The 17,122-nt window shown below is 35.8% G+C and overlaps 1 protein-coding gene across 1 annotated transcript in view; it reads right to left on the bottom strand.

Moving 5' to 3' along the window:
* POU6F2 (POU class 6 homeobox 2) overlaps positions 1-17,122 on the bottom strand; it is a 352,462-nt gene that overhangs the window by 315,663 nt on the left and 19,677 nt on the right. The window contains exon 2 of the mRNA XM_045006755.1: positions 13,117-13,288. Within this exon, the coding sequence (XP_044862690.1) occupies positions 13,117-13,282 (166 nt within the window). The 5' untranslated portion in view covers positions 13,283-13,288. The remainder of the gene's footprint in view (positions 1-13,116; positions 13,289-17,122) is intronic.

Below are 17,122 nucleotides of genomic sequence, written 5' to 3' on the forward strand. Positions count from 1 at the left end.
TCCAAGTCAGCTGACATGGACCAGCCTCGGGTGTTTAATTGCAGTATAGACAGACCTTTAGGGGGAAGATCTTCAACTAGTGTAAGTTATCATAGCTACTTTGATTTCAGTGAAGCTATGAAAACTTACACCAGCTGAGGATCTGGCCCATAGCAGCTATAATATAAATCTTCACTTCGTCTCAATTCTGCACAGTGATATGCTAGTGAAGGCACACAGGTGCAGAGAGCCGCCAAAGAAAGTGGGACGCCATGAGAACAGCTGTATGCACGATCAGAGCCTTCACGTGTGCTTAAAATTGTATCATCTGTATTCAACTATCATATAAATTACTATTGCATTACACAAAAGTGTGTCTAAACATGTTTTGAAAGGTCTCCCTGTATATGCCATACAGGACCTACATCTTTAGTCCTTACTCAAGCAAAACTCCATTTGACTTCTAGAGTGAAATCTTGGCTCCTCTGAACTCCTGTTGATTTCAATGGGGCCAGGATACAAGCCCTTCACTTGTGCAGTATCTAAACAACTGGTATTTTTTTCCCTGCATAAATGCTTCTTTTACAACAAAGACAATAATCAGGTCTGGTTGTATTTTAAATCTATTTTAACCATGACTTTTTTTAAAAATAAGAAAGCTAACAGTTTAAAATGTTTTTTGCTGAATATTCAAATGTGTGTTTATTTTGTGCAAACTCATTTAGCACTTTAAAAAAATCACTTTTTTAATGCTGCAAAAGTGTATTGCTAAATAAACTGACAAAATATCTTGGAAACTAACATAAACGTGCAATTTTAATGCCTCCTAATCACACAAATCAATAGAAGATTTTTGTACTTGTGCATGACCTTCTTCAAATTATCCCTCCATTTTGGCTGAATCAGAATGAGCGAAGGCTATTTGATAAAAAAACACTAAGTGTGTGAAATGAGGGGCCCTCATCGCTTTTGCCAGACTCCTCTTGACAGAATGATGATAGAAGCATCACATCCCTGGGAGAGTAAATGCAAACTGACAAGAGATGAGCCTTTAGATGTTGAATATAATCTTGAATTGTGCTTGAAGTGTCTTATTATCTTGTCTTTTGATGTCTGAAGGGGTGGCTCATTGTTAGAAAAAGGAAAACCCTTGCACATCTTTGCCATCTTTAAAAATTGTTTGGCCTTTAACAACTGCTTTTCCAACTAATGTCCATTTCTCCTGACAATAAATATGGCAGGTCGTCAGCAAGTGACAAACAATTTACTTTACATGCCAGGCTTTTATGGGTTTTGAGAGCTCATGTGGAAGCATATTTTAAAAAGCACTTGGAAATTAGCACCATTACAAATGTTAAGATGACTGAGATTTTTGTGTGTATATACTGCCACATTGCTATTCATTACTTCTATTTCTTACAGTTTCTGTTTTCAGGTCTTGCCTTCACTGGCTTCAGATTGTTGCTAAAGTTCTTTATTTATCATTGACTAAAACAGTCAATGAAAAATAAAGAACAAGCAGCAATTTTCTTCTGCCCTAAAAAAAGCACTATTATGGATACAGTACATGGGTAATGCATACAAACATATTTATTAATCATAACAAATCAATATCAGTAGTAGTATGGTACAGTTTACCTGTACATTCCAGAGCCTTACATCACTATTTTTTGTTCCTCCACCCAGCTTGATGTTTTCAAACTTAAAAAGTTTAATGACAAAATAGATCAATATGATTCCTTAGCAATTACATCACAGGCATGCTAATTTTTCCTGTCACACAACCAGTTTTGCGAAAGCAGTCAGGTTCTTTTTTTCAGGCCTCTGTCCCTCTGAATCCATAAGAATTCTAAATGGCTCATAAACTGTTACAGGGTTCAGGTTATTGTATCATTATAAAACCATATTGATACATTACAGATGACAAGACATGCAACTCTTGTTACAACCTATTACAACCATCAGAAACATCAGACAAACACTAAACAAAACAAAACAGCGGTAAGCTTACTTTTAGGCAAACTAAACAGTTTTTATCAGTTTTAGCTTATTTTGAACTGGAGCAGCTTTGAAAAGTCCTACAGTATGAACCAAAGAGTTCCATGAAAAGAAGTGAAGGAGAAAAGGTTGCAGTGGGTTACAAAACCTTTTTTTCCAACTGTTAAATTCTGCTCCTGTTGAAGCCAGTGGAATTCTGCTCCTGTTGAAGCCACTGACTTCACTAGCAGTTGGATTAAGTCTAAAAATAGGGGACAAATCCTCAGTTAACATAAACTGTGACTTCAATAGAAAGATGACAATTTACACCAGCTGAGAATCTGTCTCACAGGCAGTGATCCGGAAAGGTGAAAAGCACCGCCCAAGAGACATGAACCATCCTCAACTCATGTGAAACAACTAGAGCCTGAGAGCACTCAGCTCCAAAATCCAACACCTCAGCTGTGCAGGGCCTTACAGAGGAATGCTGCAATCCTTACTCGTGTGATAAATAGAACTTCTCAGACAAGGAAAGGGTTTGCTTCATCTGGCCCTTCTCTTTTATTCTGTATCTCATTAAAACAAAGACAGAGCAAAGAGCTAGTAGTACCAATGGATTGAAAGTTTTGGGGTTTTTTTTGGTCAGTGACTGTTTTGAGAAGGTTGTTCAGTGTTCTGTATCCAGGCAGCTAAAATAGGAAAAAGTCTGAAAGTGATGCATCAAACCCTATAAAACAGAGCAACACAAGAATTTCCTTCCTACTTGTCATACGAAAAAGATTGAAATGACTCATGTGGATGTGTTCCATGATTAAATGTATATACTGTGCGTATGTGTGTACTAAACAGATCAAATAAATGGGACTAGAAAAAATAACAAAAGATGAAATATTTCCATTTTCAAGATTTTTACAGTTATAAATTTTATTCTTCCTTTGGAGAAATTTGTGGCTTGCAGTCCCAAATATTATGAGATGCAAGCAAGTATAAGAAAGGAAGAGAAATACCAAGCCCACACATTTACAAGCACTTTTGAGATGGGACATTTTCTCATTTTCACCTCGGTCACTGTTCATTTTGCAATGAAGTTTTGCTTCTACAACACTTATCCTGAAGTCATTAATTATTTTAAAAAGCTTCGTTATTAAAATCAGATACATCTGCTCTCCCCATACCACAAACTCTATTATGTTATAAACAAGTTTTATCTTTTGCCAGTGATAATATCATTTGTGATATTATATATAATTTCCGCCACACAATGGGACAGATCCTGTTCCCATTCAAGTCAATGGATGTTTTGCAATTGTTTGCAGGCAGGACCAGATTACCTCATTAGTACATACCTACACAAGAGCCCAGAATATTGGGGTTACAATGTACTGACTAAATAAAACACTTTTATTATAGATTTTAACATGCATAAATGCTAGCCTATTTGGTTAAAAAACCAAAAGGTTCAAAAATGTGTAAATATATATACCTAGGCTCAGAAAGATTAGATTTTTATTGGTAAATGTCAATGTCAAGATGCACACACAAACCAAAGTTATTTTCATTTATCATTGAAACGTACAGATAAGCAAAGTAAGAAAAATGCTGCTTGAGAACTTCTTAGAGTTTGATTTAAGGCTATTTACCATGCATCTTTTGACATCTGATGTTGGCAATTTGTGTTTTTAACTGTTATAAAGCTTTAATCTTTTGAAACTCAATGTAATTCTGTAATTGTCTGACCCACCTCCTAATTTCCCACAACTGTGAAAATTTAAATTGATTAAAAATAAAAAATGCTTAAAACCAAACATCGATATCATCTGTCAAAATTATAAAAAAAATATAAAAGTCTGTTTACAGCACATTAACACTGGCTAAATATGAGCCTGAGTTGGCATACATTTACTCACATGAACAAGTCCCACTGAAGTTAATCTAACTACCTGTGTATGTAATGACTGCTCTTGTGTGAGCTTGCAGGACCTGGCTTCCTATCTTTACTCAAATTCTTGAGCAAACATTGTCTCTCTATACGAAATATATGTATAAATACCTATTACTTGCAAAATAAAAAATAAAAACTGTCCAGAGAGGTATTTACTCAAGAGGTTAGAATGAATCTGAATGATCTTTCTTCCTCTCTGGTAAATACTATGTAATATCTAGAGATAATTATAAAAACTTAATGCTAGTGTATTAAAAAATGCCTCAAGACATATTTACCATGAAGCAGTTCCAGTTTCTCAACTGAATAATGTGAGTTTCATATGCTCCTCTGAATATATGAAAAATTATAGTACTTTTTGATAACAGGCAAAATCCACTGAAATCACTGTGTTTAGACAGGATGATAGTGAGGGAAGAATTTGGCCTATGTATGGGTCATATGCATGCACACACTCTATAATATAGTGTATTATATATGTATGCATATATACATACACACACACACACACACACACAATGAGGAAGGAAAGAGATAGGAGGGACAAGATAGAGGGGAACTAAGTGGAAAGGGAAAGAGAGGGGTTTTTGCTTTGTTTTTACAGGATTGAGTCAGCCTCAACTTTGCATTTCTTGGCTGTTGTCACCTTTGCCACAATCTTAATGGGCCAAATCCTTCTTCCAGTATAGGCAAGTGGAACTTTCCCACTGTCTTCAATTGGAGCAGGATTGACTCACTGTTAATAATGTTTTAGTTAGTATCTTAAAAAGCATGTAAGAGATTCAAAAAGCGGGTCCATCTGAGATATACTGAATGTAGTGAGAAAGGTAAATTACTTAAATAGCACTATTAATAATAGCCATCTGAACTGAAGCATTAGAGTATTTTTAAAGTTACTATTGAAATAACTATAAATTCCACTAAATACAATTTTGTTGAACTATTTCCTCCTATAGTCTTTAAAAAAACACTTTTGCTGCCTTCAGCTATAACACTAGATACCTGTAATAATTAATATTGTTTTATTAATGAATATTGATTTTTCATTTCCTGTTTGCTATGTATAACATTTCAACCATCATTGTGTTTTATACTACATTGTCTTTTAAAAACCACGTTGAAATGATATTCTGGTCACAGTAACTAATAATTTTGTTCATATTACATTAAATAGAAATTTATTTTCTTGGTGTGGCTTTCAGGGATTTATTCTTTCCACTGTAGCATTTTTCTTGCGACAGTTATAAACCATTCAGGATCTAAAATGATAGTTTGCCTTTCAGAGAGTAAAGGACATCTGATAAAGAATTCTTCCCTCTACAAATTCAAAAATAAAAACGGAAATTCATACCACCTTTAAGAATAGACAAGTGGTAGCTTAATGTTAAATAAACATGTTCAGAGGGTTGTATCTTGATTAGGCGGATTCCTCTATCCTTGGAATACTTACAAAGCAAACCCAATTTCAATCTCTCTGAGAAGGGCAAGCTTTCTTTAGCCAGACTGGATACAGTACTATTCTTCTCTAGATGACCTCCGCTTTCAAACTAAAAGGGCTTAGTCCTGCTTCTGATAGCGTCAAAACAGTTTCACAACACAGAGCAGGAGATGTCACAGTACAAATCTGCCCTTGTTTCATATTGTTATCGAGTCTGACTTCTATACTGCAAAAGAGAGAAAATAGGAATTTACATCAACAATTATAAATCCATTTTCGCTCAGCATTCCTTTTCTAGAAGTGATTTCCCTGTTGAAAACCACAAATTAATAGTGAATGAAAAAAATTTGTAATTCTCATTTGCTCTTTACTCACTGCTAATTTTGTGATTTAGCTTTTATTTTTAATGTAATTTTGTCATTTACACCACTGATCTCTTCAGAAATTATTTTTGGAGCCAGTCAAAGTATAACGACTGAGCCTGAAAATATATATACAGTAAAGGCAAAAAAAGAGAATTTTCCCTACCCTCTGACCCCCCACAAAAGAGGGGGGAAAGTCACAAGGAAAAAAAGCTTAGCAAAGAAAAAAAATTAAAACAAGGAAGAGCCACAAGTGTGTCAGGAAAGAACAAAACCTAGGCAGAGAACACAACAAGAAAAATCCAGGGCTACACAGGATTTTAAAGAGAAAAATGATCCACAGGAGAGTGGCAACTGTTACTATGAGCTTCCTACAGCTTTCTCTGCCTTTGGATATTTTATAAAAATTTATTAACCTGACAGCAGGAAACTTTATACAGCTTGCCCCCTGACAGGGTGCCAGTTTGGTATAAACATTTTGCTATCTTTTTCTCTAGCATAGGAAAATCAAGAGGGGTGTTAAGTGGTGCCATCTGTACATTTGGGCAAACATGACCTCTCCTCTGGCTGGATTGCTCATTCCCATGGAGGACTTGAATAATCATAAGAAGTCCAACAGAAATATCAAATTCTCTTTCCTTTCCTTCCTCACGTCTGCTTCCTTTTTAATGTGTGACTGTCTGATGTATTATTAATCTCAAAACATAAACCAGCAAGGTTCTCAATCAAAGGAAATACCAGTTCTCTCACAAATTATCTGTTTACTGTCTAGTAACAACCAAATTCCCTTTGAAACAGCCAGCCACTTAAGTCACTTTTTAAAGGAACAAATTTGTTTGATATTAATTTTTTTCAAAAAGGCAAAAAACCAAAATGAAAAAAAATCAACTAATAAAGAATGAAGCATTTCAAGATATAAAGTCATTCAAGCTACAATCTATGGTTAAAGTTTATACACCCTTTACTCCTTTTCCCCAGTAATTAATTACACGGGGTACATAAACACAATTAATTATGTGAACCTTGATTCACAAACACAGATGACACGTACCTCAACTCACAAAAGTTTAACAGCACAGTATTATTAATCCACTAGGATTATAAGCATTTCCTGTTAAAAATTTCATTACTCTTTTTCTGTCAAAAGTGATGTTATGGACAGACATATCCAAAGATCAATAAGGGGATGATCTGTATCCATAAAATCAAGGGAATTAATGATTAAGGCTGAAACTTTTGTTCTTAATGAGCCCAATCCTGCTTCTACTGGACCTAACGAGAGCAGGATCAGGCACTATCGCATCAAAATCTGCCTTTTTTTTTTTTTTAGCATTAAGTACAGTTGTAGGTACAGTACCTGCTTGAGCTTCTTGAAATACCAAGGATGAGTTAAGGATGGATTTTCACGATTACCTCCTCCTCAGGGTTTTAATAGCCTTAATAGCTTCATTAGGTTTTAATGGGCAAACATATATGCAATCCCTCACTGACATCCCTGGGCACACCACCACAAATCAAGGGAGTATAGTAACTGGAGTCAGAACATTAACATTATTTAAAGATAAAATTAATACACCATAAATCTATTATTTTTTAAATTAAAACTCCATGACTGCTTTTAAAACATGTGTTTAAAGAACTGTCTATATATGTACTTGTCCAATATGTTCTTTAAAACTAATCTAGTCTGTCCCTTCAATACAGTTTCAAGCCATTATTTTTAGAAATGTTCATTATTTGATCAAAAAATCATAGTAAGGTATGTTTTAGAGAGAAGATTTTTGACCCTATGTTATGGCCCAATCCTGCAAACATGCACACCATTAACTTTTCTCATGTAAATAGTCCCATTAACATCACTGGGACTCCTTGTGTTAATAAAGATGGCCACACACACACACATGTTTGCAGGATTGGGCCCATATACTTTAACAATTGTATGAATATTTGACACAACGACAAAAGGCATCAATCCACACTGTAGATATGCTGAATAGAACAATATTAATTGAGGAGAAACCTATAAATGCAGAGTAAACAATTTTCAAATGGTTGGGCTGCTTGAAATAAGGCTATGTTTTTAATATTGATAGGATCTGGCCCATAATCTGACCTATGAGAACAGAAATTTTCACTTAAGAAAACACACACTATACTTTTTTTGGCACTTTTAACACATCAAATTTGTCAAACGGATCTTTCTGAAACTTGCAAAAAAAAATCCTTCTGGACTGAAACCTTCGTAGGCCAAGGTTCTGTGTGCAGGTATATCTTCTGATCAGGTTTTAAATCCCCTTTATAAATAGGGGTTCCAATAGAAATATTGAGATGGACTCTTACATATAATGATTCAAAGGGTGATGCTAGAGTGAAGGTTGCAATTTATCTACAGGCTAGGTACCATATTAATGACTCCAATGTGAGCTTCCTCACAATGACCTCTGCTCTGACCTGCAGAGGCCACTGTCTCAAGGAGTGAAAGACAATTTAGTCTTTCATCCTTTGTATCTGAAATGACTCTTGTGCCATAAATTCTAATCAGGCCAACCTGGATGACAATTTAAAAAATAAATCACATAATGAATGTTTTTTCTGCAAAAGAGGCTCTGAGAAGAGAGATATACAGTGGATTTTCTAGCAAAGCAAAATTACTGTTCTAACTTCTATCCTGCTTCACAAGAACAGTGTCACACACAAGTACACTTACAAGTAAAAATGTAGAAAATTCTAAATTCTGCATAATTATACCATAAAGGAAACCAAAATGTCAAAACTGATTTTCAGTATTTAAAAATGGAAAAATAACAAACACACACATATCTATATCTATATCTAGATAGATAGAAGCAAAGCAAGCCTGAGATTTAACTTGTACAGATAGAAGTGTTGCCAGCAGAAGAAATGTTGGCAATCCATCCTGCAATGCTGCAAAATTAAATAAGCAACATTTTTGCTAAATGAGCATTAGGCTTGATCTTGCATTCCATGCAAAATCTCTAATTTCACAGAAAGTTTAGGGTGTGTAAAAACATATGTGCAGGCCCAAAATGATTAAATTTTTATATTTGAGTAAGTGATCTTAATGTGCTGTAAATGTGTCCCTGCTGTATCTTCATTATCAGCAAGTGAGTTACACCAGGAATGAATCTGGCCCATTAAGGACTTGATCCAACTCCATGAAGGCCAATGGCAATCACTCCATGGACTTCAGTGGAACTTGGATTAGGCTCTGTGTTACAGGAAGTCCACAAAATGACTACCAATGGCTTTCATGGAGTTGAATCAAGCCTGCACATATTATTTTTATGTGCAGTACATATTGCTTCCACATCTCCTCTCTATACCAACTACTGAAACTGTATAATGCTAATGATAAGTTTTTATTCCCCATTATCAGGCTTTTATCAGATGGATTTAAACATTTTACAGAAGTCATCAAGATATTGAATGAACATCTTGCAGGATTTAAATAATTTCGAATCTAATCCTCTAGTACTTATTCAGTCCTTACTAAGGCAAAATTCCTATCAACATCAATAGGAGCTTCCTCTAGTAAGGACTCTAGGATTTGTCCCTGTGTCATTAATTTGGAGCACAGTGCAACATAAACCTGCTTGATTTAAGGACAGCACTCTACCAAAGTAGTCAATGACTTACTAAACATTCTATGCTTCTATTTGGCTCTTAACATAAAGGAGTCATGACTGAAATAGGAGATAACTCTTCTCCAATATTTACAAGATTAAATAATATGCCACTTAATATCATACATAATTACCTTATCTCATTTTACTCAACGCAATCTGGATTTATATCTCATAAGTATACTGTAGCTTTTATAACTCTGCAAGTTAAGCAAAATGTTACCTCTGATGTAACATGTTACAGAACACTGAAGTCCTTTTCTGACATTTTGCACTTGCAGCAGCATCTCTTATCTTGTTTTCCCACTGTTGCTTGACATGATTCAAACATTTAAAGTTTTGCATAAAAGTATTCTCTAAAGATGTCAGAAGTTCATAGATACATAAGCCTATGAGATCTGGTTTAGGTAAGACAGACAATATCGAAAGATTACAGAACAGACTTTTATTTCTAAAAACAAAAAAAAGCAACGGCATTAGTAATTGGTTTGATCACGAGTTTAAGGGGATACTCTCTCATAAAGACAAAGGGCCATATCCTCAGCCGCTATAAATTAGGAGGTACACCAGTTAAGGACCTGGTTCAGAGTTTCAGACTGGAATTGCTTAAGATTTGTGGGACAGCTGCCTCTAGTCAGACTTGTGCTCCTGGTGTCTGAAAAGCTGATGCCTTCACCTCCTCTGCCACTGGTGGCAAAGTATACATTTAGGAGATAGGATTAGGCCAAAAATTCATCACCCTCACATGCCAAAAATGAGTATAGTCAATCTTAATCCATCTTCACCACCTGAAACTGAACTTGCTGCTGGAGAAGAGTCATTTCTAATACTAGTTACTCTATGCTCTAGCAAAACAAGTTATGAATATCCTTTTCTCCATTACTGTGAGATACTATAATAAGGAGAGAGAAAGAGAGAGAGTGCGCAATAAGGAGACAGAGAGAGTGAATGAGAGAGAGTGTGTGTGTGTGTGTGTGCAGGACACAGGTATCTCATCCCCATTATTCCATCCCTAGATACTGTAGAAAATGGGGTGTGCATTTTCTGAAACATTCTTGAAGGAAGCAGGTACTTATAACAATAACAACAACAGCAACCATTCTGTCAAAAGAAAACTAGGAAGGAGAGACATTCATAACTGATGCTGAGGAAAACACTATTTGTGCCTGATCTATTCAAACTATTATAAAATCAGTTACTCTATATGAAAATATGACCCAGGAAATGCTGCTAAGTTTAGCAAGACATGGGAAGATCCAATGCTGGTCATTCGAAGTAAGCTAGTACACACAATTATTCCAAATTTTGAAGAAGACCATCTGTGTAACTTTCATCTATGGGTCAGTCTCCTCCCCTCACTTGTTAAAATGCTCCTCCTTACCAAGTATTTGGCAAATGTCCCCACAATGTGTACCAAATGCTAGATAAGAAACTCAGGGAATGCTAATCTTGTTTCATATGAACGAAAATTATCAGAGAAATAATGCCACTTTTTGCATCAATTTATGCAAATCATAGACACGCAGAATATAAGAGACTGCAAAGTAAGGCCCAGAGTGTGCATTCCTAACATGCCATCCAAATTTCTAAACGGAGAAGCTGCTCTAGAATAGCACTATATTTTGAGTGTAATATTTTTCAAAGAAAGCAATTAAACACTGATTCACTTAATAAACTGTATTACATCAGCTGAATAACTCCTTTATTTTAAATAAGTTCATACAGTTTCATCCTGCTGAATAGTCCCATTGTCCTGTCTTTTACATTCCCAAAGCTACAACAACTCATTGGTAAAGGTTACTGCTTAAAGGGAAAGCCCAGAGAAATGCTACACAGTTCACTTTGAAGTAGTTAAACTATTTGCTTCTGCTATTATTTACTTTGGTGATACCTTGTTAGAAGTATGAAAGCAGAGTAGCAGACATCTTAAACTCACAAATAAGTACTCATGCACAGTATGTTCACTTGCATCTTTTTCATTATGGTTTGCAGCTAAGCAAAATTAATAATTTACAATCCAAAAGGAAAAAAGATCACGGTACATTATTTTTACCCTACACAGCAACTACAAGGAAACTACTTAGGTGCTCTTCAATGGTATTTAAACATGCAAAAATGACAACTCAGGAACATCCCTTTATTATAAACCTTACCTAATCTAAAACATATAACATAACCAAACAAAACCAGACTGTAAAGACATTTTGGTAGTCTCAGGTTAAGTACAAATTTTCAGGATGTTGTCATACCTTGAGATATTGTATATTAATCTCTTGCCACCTAAACACCTGATCAAATAAAATACATGAACATTATTTAAGATATTTAGATCACCCACACAAGTATTAGCCCTCTGAATTTTAGACATCACAATTCTTCTCTTGATGAAATGGACTAAAATGATTATTATATGGAATTTGAACATTCAAATTGCTAATGGAAATTCTGTTTTCCATGGAAACAAAAACAAAATATTGGGGGGGGGTTCTTAAAACTATGTGGTTATATTCCATAGTGGTCACTACTGTATTCTAGAAATTAAACCTTCACATTTTATTTCACCCTCTCTTGAATTAAGTTACTTAATAAAACATTCTGTAGAATATGTGTAGCTTCTAATAATATTAAAGGACACCTTTTAAAAAGAAAATTGCACATATTTTTTGTAAAGATCATTCTGTAGTTTTTCCTATTAGATCTAGGGTATAGACATCTGAACATTGCTACAGATTCTGTACAGATCATGAAATCATAACTTGAATCTCAGAAAATGGGATCTCTCTCTCAAAACTGCATTTCCTTGTAAACAAAATCTTTTCCCCTTAAAGTTCCAGCTATGAGAATTTGTAAAATGTAAGAATGCACTCCATTCCGTCTAAGAATTGTATATAGTCACAAATGGATATAATTAAAAGGAACTCTTTCAGGAGCAATTGCTCTAAAACCAAAATGTCACTATGTACCATGTAGTGCTGCTCCAGCACAGACATCTATCAACATCTATCACTCATGCATGCGCCTCAACTACTCCGCTTCCTTTTCCGATTAGAGATCACAGTTGCTTGAGTTGGCTTACAGGGTGTCATCTGTTTGAATGACAGATGTCTATTCTGGAATGCCACTCTCACTGCTCTCATTTTGGATATGAAACAAATACACCTGAAAGGCTGTGTTTTCATTAGCCATCAGATACAGTGTAAAAATGTATTCTCTCCCTCTATATCCTTTGGAAGCAAAATTTTAGTTCTAATTTCAATTGTGAAAATAATATTTGTGAAAATATTATACCTGAAAGCAATCCTCACTGCATCCTTTGTTTACTTAATACACAATGTTTTCTATGGACAATTTTCAGTTCTCTTCTCTCCTAGCTTTCACTTTACTAGATATAATGACACTCTTTAGTTTACTTCATCCTCAGAAAAGACTGTGAAAAACTGAAATTCTGGAGTCAATACTTAGGCAATAAATGTTAATAAAAGATCATAACCAAGCAGGATTGTTTATTTGTGTTTATATTAGAGACTGTTAAGCAAGAGGAAATATGCAGTGCCTACAACTTGCATGGAATAAGTTCATTGTTGACAAAAGTTTTCAGGACATGATGCTGTCATTCTGTTACCCAGTTGAAAGTCAGAGCATATGGCTGTACACCTGCAGACTCCAAGCTACTCCCTGGTATTACAAGAAAATTAAACGAATAAAATAAAGGGGGGGGAACTGCTCTTCCAGACAACATAGTAACACTGAAATGAAATACCTAGACAGACTTACCGAAGAGCTTGCTGGGAGTGTCCTCGCTGTCATTTGATTCCACAGGCGCAAGCAAGGGCTCATTCAGCTCGTTGTCTGAAGTAGCTGCCTTGTCCTCACCTCTCAACTCTGCATTCATTTCACTCCGCAGTGACAGCAAGGGCTTACTGACTTGTCCAGCTATCATTGGATCCTAGGATGGGGGGGAAAAAAGAATGAGGGGAGAAAAAAGTGGTAGCTTTGGTGCGCGTATAGTCTCTCCCACTCCCCCCTCTCTCTCTCACACACACACTCTCTTATCTCTTGCTGCTCCTGCTGTTATTGCTGGCTGCAGTCAAGTGAAGAGCTATTACAGATCCAATGAGTTTTCCATTACTCCCCACCCTATTAAAGCTCAACTAGCATGTGAGAGATTCAGGATGCTTTGGAGAAAAACTTCTATGAAAGCAACATAAGCAACACAGCTTTAATTGTGGGATGTGGTTTTTTGTGTGTGTGTGTGTGTTTGTGTGTATGTTTTTACACCTCCCTCTTTCCTTAACGTGGTAAGAAAATAAAATCGCTGCAAGTGTGCTTCAACAACACAGAAGAGTAGCACCTGGTGTATGGTCCAGAGGGATTTAAAGAAGCATCATCACTTGAATAGCATTAACCAAATCATACACAACAATGTTCATCATTCCAATGTTTTAGTGAAAATACAAAGCAACAAATAGCCATTTTATCATATACATTCAATACAGATCTATTTGTTCTAACTATTCTTGCTTTTGGGATACTGTGCTCCAAAAGCCCATAAACACATTTTTAAAAAGCAATATATACAGATATAAATTTTTAAAAGATAAAATCAGTGAGGATACTTACACACAGTGTTTGCAATTATTCTTGTATTTGGGACATTATACGCCCATAAAAAATTATATATATTAGTTAAATTGGTTCTTGATGATTTGGATCTGTTTTATCTTCAGCTCATTCAGAGGGCATTTTGGGGTCAGATATTATTTCCAAGTGCACTCTATTATTCCATTTGCAAACTAAGATGTATAATATCGTTACAGCTCAGAAACCAGACTCAAAAGCAAAAAAAGAAAAGAAACAAGTGACCTTGTTGCGCTATCTAGCAGCTATTTATTGCAAAGTTCATGCCTAAATGGTTCTTATGCAGAGAACAGGTGACCAGTGTGCAAGTAGGTTGGTTAGCATGTTCCCTATGTCCCATCATCACATTGGTCGATGTTTGCCTATGGGTTTTTTTAATGTATTCATGTCTGAAAAGTGAATTTGATATGACACATGATAATCTATGAAAATGTTAATCAATACAAATAGTTTAAGCTGTCATCAAATGCACTTCTTTAGTCAATACTCATATTGCTGAAAACAATGTCACTGTCACCAGGGCTTAATTTGCACAGCACTTAAATATTGGACTCTGTGCATCAATGCACTCCTCTTCAAATACTGTAGGTAAACACATTTTCTCCCTATTTAAGGCTGAAGCACTCAGCACGCATTTAGCTGAGCTGAATCCTCCCTTTTGAATACCTTGATAGGTCCACTGGAGGGCAAAATTAATACTTAATTGAATCTCACAGTCATCAAAATAATCAATACTTTTTTATTATTTATTCTTTACAGTCTGTTGACTGTTTCAAACCTCTGAGGGAATAGTGGAAAGGATTCATGGCTTTGAAACACTGTCATTTAACAAAGTAATTTTCAGTGGGGCATTAGGGGTTGTGAAACATATAATAAAACAAAAATGGTGGCTTATAATAGGAAGAAAGAAAAGAATTATATTTCTGCCATCTAACAAAACAGGATAAATAAAAAAGCAAGTGCAGGGAGAGGGAGAAAGGAGGGGGAGAGGGAGAGAAAGACTGGCTTTTGAAGGGTTTTATCATATCAAGAGCAGAGCTGAGCTTTCATAATGCTGACATTTCTCATCCTGACAATCCTAAACAAGTGGAAAGGATGAGATCGCAGATATCATCTTTCATCACATTCCCCAGCTTAAGAACCAACATGACAGCTTCTCTCCCCTTTACACTGTTAATTACTAAATAAAATACTGCTCTCTGTCAGCATTAGATTATTGCAGATAGCATCCACAAACATTACTCCATTGTTTTGTTTTTTTTAAACCAATGATACCTACCTTGAACTCTTCAGAAAATAAATTGGGCTTGTGTCTACATATTGTAAATATATGAAATATAATCAATTTAATCAATGTGGTCAATCCACATTGTCAGGCTAAATGGCAGCTGATTTATTAACATTTTATTTACTGTATTTATTAGCTGGTAAGAATCTGAACATGGATTAGATATTTTTGGGGAGGAAACCCAGAAGTTCATAGATTTTTTGTTGTTGCTAATTTTATAAAAACATACAAGTTACACCATACACTTATTCTGCATTATATATAACAGCTGCACTTTTATTTTTATATGCCATATAAAGTATTTCTTAGTTGATTCTCAAGTGAAAGGTCACTTGAGGAAGTAGGATACATTGTTTCAAAGTGCTGGGCGATAATTCTGCCTTCATTTACATCTGTTCAACCCCACTGGGTTCAGTGGGATTGCTCAGGTTTAATCCAGGACAAAATTTGAATGTATCATCAAAATGCTTTTGGGACAAGCTAATGTTGCCCACAGGTCCACACTGCTTATCTGATGATTGCCAACAATTTAGGGAAGAGAACTGAGCCAGTGGTTTTCCAGATGAAAGTTATGAGGTACCAAATTTTCAAATTGAGTTTATAAAGAGTGGGATGGAGAATAATAAGGAAAATTTCATAATGTCATTGGGCAAAATCGACCCCACTGAGGTTATTGGCAAAGCTCTCATTGACTTCACTGGGATCAGGATTTCACCCACTCTGTACATCAATGGCACACTCTCAACCTGGAATAATGTGTTCATTCTGGTTACCACCTTTCAAAAAGTTACAGCAGAAAGAGAGGGGGCTCTGAGATGTATGATGAGAGATTGAAGAGATCGGAACTGTTACCTGAGAAAGATGATATAAGACGGGACATGATCAAAGTATACAAAATAATAATGGACAGAAGGTAGATCAGGAATTACTCATCCCGTCTCATCTCACAAGAACAAAGAGAATAAAACAGAAGTGTAGCTGAAGTGTAGCAAATTCAGAAATGATGAAAGGAAATCGTTTTCCACACAAGGTATAGTTAGCCTGTGGAATTCATTGCCACAAGGTATTGGAGACCAAGGATTTAGCAACTTTAAAAAAAGATTAGACATTTATATGGCTAACCGGAATATTCAGAATTCTGATAATTATCATTAAAACAGAAGATTTAGAAACAAAAGTCAATGGACTGTCTAACTGTGAATTGACAACTCCTACCCTGGTCTGTCGTGCAGCCACCAGTTTGCCTCTGAAGTGGCCTTGCCAACTGGTGCACAATTCATGACCTTTTCCATAAGCATAGAGGGTGTGCAGGGGTCTGCTCCAATGGCAGACCCCTCACACAGCCCTTAGGTAAGTCTAGACAAGACTTAAATGAAAAAAAGGGTAGAGGTGATGAGGGCAGGAAGGGAGTTATGTGAAAATTTGCTTTAAATTTAAATTAACAGATATCATTTCTGCTCCAAGTTGTTCTCAGGCATTTAATCAAATCACACTGCATTTAATCAAATGGAAATGTGCCTCTCTCATAGTGATTTTAAAGATGGTTAAGTATCATTATGATGTTATCTGTTACAAGATCAAAGTAAAAGTAATACATGCAACAAAAGCAAATCCTAATTCCCCTACACAGTAATTGGACTGAGTGATGCAAAACCCTATGGAGGCCTGAGAGGTAAGATGATAACTCGTCCCCTAAGTTACTCTATGGCTGTTGTTACAGCCTCAAAGTTGCAGGAGCCTAGTCTATAGCTCCTGTCCTTTCCATGCGGAGAGTGGCCATAGCCACACATCCACCAGCTCATTCCTCCTTTGTTTGCACAAAGCCCCCAGCTCCGTGGCTGTGCCCTGGAACAT

The sequence above is a fragment of the Mauremys mutica genome, chromosome 2 (assembly GCF_020497125.1).
Source record: "Mauremys mutica isolate MM-2020 ecotype Southern chromosome 2, ASM2049712v1, whole genome shotgun sequence".
NCBI classification, from domain to species: Eukaryota; Metazoa; Chordata; order Testudines; family Geoemydidae; genus Mauremys; species Mauremys mutica.